The 7,595-nt window shown below is 28.5% G+C and overlaps 1 protein-coding gene across 1 annotated transcript; it reads right to left on the bottom strand.

The window, feature by feature from the left end:
• Nucleotides 1-1,757: 1,757 nt before the first annotated feature.
• Nucleotides 1,758-6,169, bottom strand: LOC130676148 (uncharacterized). The gene is made up of 2 exons (XM_057482172.1): nucleotides 6,020-6,169; nucleotides 1,758-2,979 (listed from the first exon to the last, which is right to left on the bottom strand). The coding sequence occupies exons 1-2, from the start codon at nucleotides 6,038-6,040 to the stop codon at nucleotides 2,050-2,052; spliced, it is 951 nt and encodes a 316-aa protein (XP_057338155.1). The 5' UTR covers nucleotides 6,041-6,169; the 3' UTR covers nucleotides 1,758-2,049.
• Between the last annotated feature and the right edge of the window lie 1,426 nt (nucleotides 6,170-7,595).

Raw genomic sequence — 7,595 nt, 5'->3', positions numbered from 1 at the left:
AGTATAAAAGCTATTAGTGCGTTGAAAAAAAAAGTTGCCCTAAAATGGCACACCCTAATATATATATATATTCTTATATCTTATTATTATATATATAAGATTATATAGATAATCTTAAAATCGATCAGAAGACTATTTTTTTTATGAGCATGACATTAAAATAAGAATTATTAGAAAACAATGCGGAATTCGAAAAAATTTTATGAAAAAAACTTCTAGGGAATAAAATTGTCTACAAAAAAGGTCCAATGATATTTTGTAATAAGTCTGATAGTTTCGCCGGAAAAGTAAGAAAATCTCAAAATTTAATATGAATTCGACTTCAATCTCAAATAACTATTGAACAAATAGATTCCTCAAGAAATGATAAGAATCTTTTTTTGTAGAGCATTCAATTCTCTACAAAAATATGTCTGCCAATTATTCCTATGACGCATCGTTAGCTACTTATAAAAATCAGAAGACGTAAAAAAAATTTTTTCCATGTTATTCTTATGGAAAATAGAAAAGTGCAATGAGGAACCTCTTAATATTAATATTAAGAGCTCTTATTTTCACAGGCGTCTTTTTTTATCTAAACGAAACTTTTGAACCTGTTTGGAAGAAAAAAAAAATTTGTTTGTTTTTTGAATCACCCTAATATATATACATATTAGGGTGAGCCAAAAAAACTAACCTATCGAATTTACGTCTTAAAAAGGACCTATATATCGAGAAAAAAATTCTCCCATTGGGCAAAATTTTTAGCTCAATTTTAAAAGGTGTCGGTAGTCATTTGAAATTTCCCATTTAAATAACATGCAAAAAAATTTTTTTTGATTAAAAATATTATAACTTTTGAACCGTGTGAGATAAAAATTCGGTTCTAGAATATTCTTGTAGGGCATTAAATTTCTTAAAAGAAAGTCCGGGGAGTCGAATTTGTAAACTTGATATTTCGTGTACTAACAGGCTATCAAAGTCTAGAGTAAACAGAATCATACAAGTGTAAGGTTTTATTTGGATTTTCCAAATACTTTTCTTTTATTGTGATCGATAACAAAATATTATTTGTTACAACGTGGATATTGTTGGTGATTTCATTGCAATACATGTAGAACAAATTTTCTCGTAGTACTGATATTTTTAATAATAAAGCCATAAATTTGTATGATTCTGTTTACTCTAGACTTTGATGGCCAGTTTGTATACGAAATATCAAGTTTACAAAATCGACTCTTAGGACTTTCTTTTAAGAAATTTAATGCCCTACAAGAATATTCTAGAGCCGAATTTTTATCTCACACGGTTCAAAAGTTATAATATTTTTAATAAAAAAAAATTTTTTTGCATGTTATTTAAATGGGAAATTTCAAATGGCTACCGACACCTTTTAAAATTGAGCTAAAAATTTTGCCCAGTGGGAGAATTTTTTTCTCGATATATAGGTCCTTTTTAAGCCATAAATTCGATAGGGTGGTTTTTTTGGCTCACCCTAATAGATATATAAACTTGTGTACCCCTTCTACTTTCAAAAGGTGGAGCTATTAAAAATAGAAGCATGCGCAGTATTACTATTTATAAGTATATCTATGTGTATGTAAACAGCTGACTTATAGTAGCGGCTCAAGCGCATGCGCAAGTGAATTCCACCGAGTGTAGTGGGGAAACTGAATTAAAGGGAAATAATAGTAAAATGAGGGGAAATGATATCTTACAGAGGGATATCTTTGGGGGGGGGGGGGGGGCACTGTAAGTGAAAAATAATGGACTGAGCATAAAGTAATATAATAAATATATTTTATTACCGCCAATGATACAACAGTTATAGTTGATAAGTCAGAATACATGCAAATATTTACTAACAGTACATACGAAAATTTAAGTTGTCCATTTTGTTTACGAGAATGGCTGATCACTTTACCGCTAAATTCCTCAGCAATGGTCTGTTAAAAAAATAATCTCAGACGTTTCTCTAAAAATGAATATCAAGTCTCGTTAATAACTTAAGCTAGATGCAAAATTTCTGAATAGCTGAGTATCATGACGACTTTTTTCGACTGCTTTAAATTATTTTGAGCAGGTTCGTTGATTAGGTCTCTGTTGATTAGGTCTCTGTTGATTAGGTCTTTGTTGATTAGGTCTTTGTTGATTAGGTCTCTGTTGATTAGGTCTTTGTGGCCGAACTTTAGTGCGATCGACAGTATTACCGTTCGCATAAGTGAAAATATTACTAACAAGATAAGTAGAACCATCGGGCCTTGTCCTTTTAACAATATGATCAACAGTAGTGCCATCCTCTTTTGTTGTCGTAATAGTTTGATCTATATCAGCAGTACCATCTTTGTTTTTAGTTGAATCAGTTTGATAAACAGTAGTCTCATCAGTATTTGTAATCGTAACACTAGGCTTAACGATAGTAAAACCGCTCAGATCTGTAGTTACATCAGTCTGATTGGTAGTCGTCGTAACATGATCTCTAATAGTGCGTGTTTCGTTAATAGAAGCAGCACGATCGGTATATGTCATGGAATCAGAGTGGTCGATAACAGTCACAGTTTTGTTTGTAGTTTTAGTTATCTCTTCAATATTAACAGTACCACATGGTTTTGTAATTACATTCGTCTGATTGGCGACAGTTACATTATTAGTTATATCTGTTAAGAGCTGATCGATTCTAACAGTCCCATCGTAATTATCAGCTACTTGAGTGTGGTTATTCTTTGAAATCGTTTTATTCGATCTTGTGAAGTGCACTGTAACAGTTGCAATACCATCTTTACTAGTGAATGCATCAGTCTTGTTATATTTATCACCAGAATCCTTTTCAGATTTGTCATAATAATCGGTGACAATACCACTTTTAGTTCTAGTAGTAGTGTTGTAAGTATCACCTGTACGGTTTGCGTCATGCTTAAAACTGCTAGTATCACTCTCACTATCCGCAATAGTAGAGGCGAAAATGGTTACGACTATCAATAAGATGAATTTCAAGGCGACCTGTAACAATTTATTTTTAAAAGATATTTAGTATTGAAGTAGGAATCCATACAAATTTGGGTAAAAGTTCGTAGTGATTTTCATCAGAGTAATAATGGAATAATGGAAAGTTACTGTGATAGGGTTTATTTCCATAGGGTTTAGTACCATAATTCGATTACCAAACGATATAGAAACTTTTACCATATGATCACAGAAATTGTTGCCATAGATACCCACATGAAAAGACTTTATAAGAGGTTCCTCATCGCACTTTTCTATTTTCCATCAGAATAACATGGAAAAACTTTTTTTTACGTCTTCTGATTTTTTATAAGTAGCTGACGATGTGTCATAGGAATAATTGGCAGGCAGATTTTCGTAGAGAATTGAATGCTCTACAAAAAAAATTTCTTATCATTTTTTGAGGAATCTATTTGTTCAAAAGTTATTTGAGATTGAAGTCGAATTCACATTAAATATTGAGATTTTCTTACTTTTCCGGCGAAACTATCAGACCTATTACAAAATATCATGGGACCTTTTTTGTAGACAATTTTATGCCCTAAGAGTTATTTTCAATAAAGATTTTCGAATTCCGCATTGTTTTTTTTAGTTATTTTTATTTTAATGTCATGCTCATAAAAAAAATAGTCTTCTGATCGATTTTAAGAGCTTGACATTAAAATAAAAATAACTAGAAAACAATGCGGAATTCGAAAATCTTTATTAAAAATAACTTTGAGGGCATAAAATTGTCTACAAAAAAGGTCCCATGATATTTTGTAATAGGTCTGATAGTTTCGCCGGAAAAGTAAGAAAATCTCAAAATTTAATGTGAATTCGACTTCAACCTCAAATAACTTTTGAACAAATAGATTCCTCAAAAAATGATAAGAATCTTTTTTTGTAGAGCATTCAACTCCCTACAAAAATATGCCTGCCAATTATTCCTATGACACATCACCAGCTACTTATAAAATTCAGAAGACGTAAAAAACATTTTTTCCATGTCATTCTTATGGAAAATATAAAAGTGCGATGAGAAACCTCTTAATGTTAATATTAAGAGCTCTGATTTTCACAGGCGTCTTTTTTTATCGAAATGATACTTTTGAACCTGTTTCCGAGAAAAAAAAAAAATTTGTTATTTTTTGGATTACCCTAATACAGACAATATATCACTAATTATATAAGTCAAAATATATATCAATTTTATTATATAATACTTTATAAATTACATATATACCATTCATATATGACAAAAATATATTGAGTATTATATGAGATAATATATATAGAGAAATATAAAACATTATATAAAAAGAAATATATAATTAAAAATATATAACCCAATATATGTAAAAAACATATATTCATGAATATATATATTTTTGCCGCCATATATTTATGACATATTCACCATATATATTTTTATATATTTTTAACAATATATAGCTTTTCCATGCAGTATGGAAGCTTCTCTTAAAAATTATGGGAACATGTCTCATAATTCTAAGTAATTATTACCATAACGCTATGGGTTAATATTTAGCCGTTATAACTAGGGCCTCAAATTGTCGACATCTAAAAATAGTCAAAATTGAGGTAGAAACAATAACTTTCCGAATTTTTCGAAAATCGTCGATTTTCATAGCAGAAAATTTAAGAAATTCATTGTTATATTTTCGAAAATGGAATTAACAATAAACATGAATAAAAGTTTATAAATATACCGAAAAAATATCTGAGACGAAATTCCCGGGTCGAAAAATTTGATCTGATTTTAGTCTAACTGGACTGTATTTGGACTACTCGGTCTGTTATTGAACTTCGATAAAAATTTTAATCTGTTTTTTATTTACCCGGACTGAAAAATTTGACCTGATTTTAGTCTGATTGGACTATTTGATCTGATTTTGATCTTTTATGAAAATTTTAAGCTGTTTTCGACCTGCTACTATAAAAAACAAACGCGTTACGAGCAGACTAAATTAGATTAATTCGTGACCTTTAAAAAATTTTAGTTCTGAAAATTTACAAGGACAAAACTAGATTAAATTATGGACTTATAAAATTTTTATTTATGGGCAATATTTATGAAAAAATATTAAGTTGCAGAATTGATTATGTTTTATTTACTATTTATTTACTATCTTTTGTTTAAAAATGTCGGCAGTTAATGAAAATTTGACAGCTTAATTTTTTAGTTGTCTTCATTGAATATTTATATCATTGAATAGAAGTGATAAAACAACTCTTAAAATGTCAAGAATTTTCTCTTATTTACTGGATAAAATTGAAAATATTTTGGCATAAGAAAACATCAAAATTCTTGTGCTACGGAGAAAAATGTTGGCTCGAAATTTACCAATTTTTATTATGCTGTCGACCAAACTTGAAACGGAAAGTAAAGTATCCAAAAAATTACTATGCTCTTATAAAAAATTATTATGCTGCATCAAAATTATTATAATGTATGGAAGTCATTGATATTGAAGCTCATCGATAAGTTTCTCGCGAGTAATAAGTAATGTGATACAGTATAATCATTTTTTGTAAGAGCACGATAATTTTTTAGATGCTTTACTTCCTGTTTCAAGTTTAGTCGACAGCATTGTAAAAATTGGTAGGTTTCGAGCCAACATTTTCTCTGTGTGACATCTTATTATGGAAGCGCATTAGCATGTTTTAAATACCAAGAAAATTAAAATAAATTAATAAATCTAGATTATTATTATTATTATTATTATTTATATTTATAAAAAATCCTGTATTTGTCCTTAAAAACAATTGAACCCAGACCAATAATTATAATAAAAAAGTCTGTTTTCAGTCTAAACGTGATTTAAAACAGACTAAATATCATACGAAAATAAGTCTGATATGAGCCTGGATAAGGAATAGTACGGGCAAAAACAGATTAAATTCTTATATGAAATAAATACGATTTATAAACTTGAATTAAAGGAAAAATATTTGAATTTATCATTTATTTTAAAACAGATCTAATTTTTTGAGCCGGGTTGTTAAAAATTAAACCTTAAATTGTAAAACTTACTGTGAAAGTTGTTTCTGCCATGATGGTCGAGTTAAATGCGTGCACGTAGATGTACGAATTTAAAATAGAAAAAGAATTATCGGTGATGAGATGGCACACAAATTAGCGTGGCAAGTTCACAGACTAGCTCTGTGGGCTTTGTGATTTTGTTTTATATGATTATCGATTTTTCCAGGTGAGATGACTAATTTTGAAAATCACATTTTTTATTGGTTGAAAATTTTTATGTAACCACAAAAATAAATATAATTATTTATTTTTGCATAATTTTAAATAAATTGAATGTTTTGTTTATTGTTTTTACATTGACCTTAACGATTGAGTTAAAAAAATAAAATTTTATTATTATTTATTATGTTTACTAATTAAAATGCTACTAAGTCTAATTTTTGAAAATTCAATCTCCATTCATCGTAATATTTTTGGAGATCTATTTCAATAGCTGTATATTAGACTGATTCAAAAAAATCGAATAATTTTTTTTTTCTTCATTATATCGAAAATATTGTTGGAAATGACGAAAAAAAAATACTGTGAAAGTTTGAGCTCTTAATATTGATATTAACAACTGCCGCATCGCAATTTTCTATTTCCCATTTGAATAACCTGGGAAAATTTATTCTTTAAGCTTTGGAATTTTGTAGCTCTCGGTGGGATCAACACTTTTAAATGTTCAAGACATATTCTTGTGGGAAATTTGTCGCTCTACAAAAAAGGTCTCTTATAATTTTTCGATATTTTCATTTCTTCAAAAGTTATTCAAAGTTAAAGTTAGATTAACAATAAATTTCTACATTTTTTAAATTTTTCGACGCAACCATCAACTTTATCAGAAAATTTTACTGGACATTTTTTGTAGAACTTTTTATTTCCTACAACTTATCTCGGAGAAAATTTTTGATATTTCTCACAAGTCGTAAGTTATTCGCGATTAACTGAAAATTTAATATAATTAATTGTAAGCAACAAAATTTAGATTATTTAAGAAAATTTTCAGTTAATTGCAAATAACATTCGACTTATGAGAAATATCGAAAATTTTCTCTGAGATAAGTTGTAGGAAATAAAATGCTCTACAAAAAATGTCCTGTACAATTTTCTGATAAAGTTGATGGTTGCGTCAAAAAATTTAAGTAATGTAGAAATTTATCGTCAATCTAACTTTAACTTTGAATAACTTTTGAAGAAATAAAAATATCGAAAAATTATAAGAGACCTTTTTTGTAGAGCGTCAAATTTCCCACAAGAATATGTCTTGAACATTCAAAAGTATTGGTCCCACCGAGAGCTACAAAATTCCAAAGCTTAAAGAATAAATTTTCTCATGTTATTTAAATGGGAAATAGAAAATTGCGATGCGGCAGTTGTTAATATCAATATTAAGAGCTCAAACATTCACAGTATTTTTTTTTCGTCATTTCCAACAATATTTTCGATATAATGAAGAAAAAAAAAATTAGTCGATTTTTTTGAATCATTCTACTGTATATATCATTCGTTCTAAAATTTTCCTGATCATTCCGAAGTTTCTTTAACAATAAAAATTTTCAATTTTCACAGATTAAAAAATACCAAA

This window comes from Microplitis mediator, chromosome 10, assembly GCF_029852145.1.
Source record: "Microplitis mediator isolate UGA2020A chromosome 10, iyMicMedi2.1, whole genome shotgun sequence".
NCBI classification, from domain to species: domain Eukaryota; kingdom Metazoa; phylum Arthropoda; class Insecta; order Hymenoptera; family Braconidae; genus Microplitis; species Microplitis mediator.
Note: the sequence above shows the minus strand (reverse complement) of the source record. Positions and strands in the feature narration are given on the sequence as shown.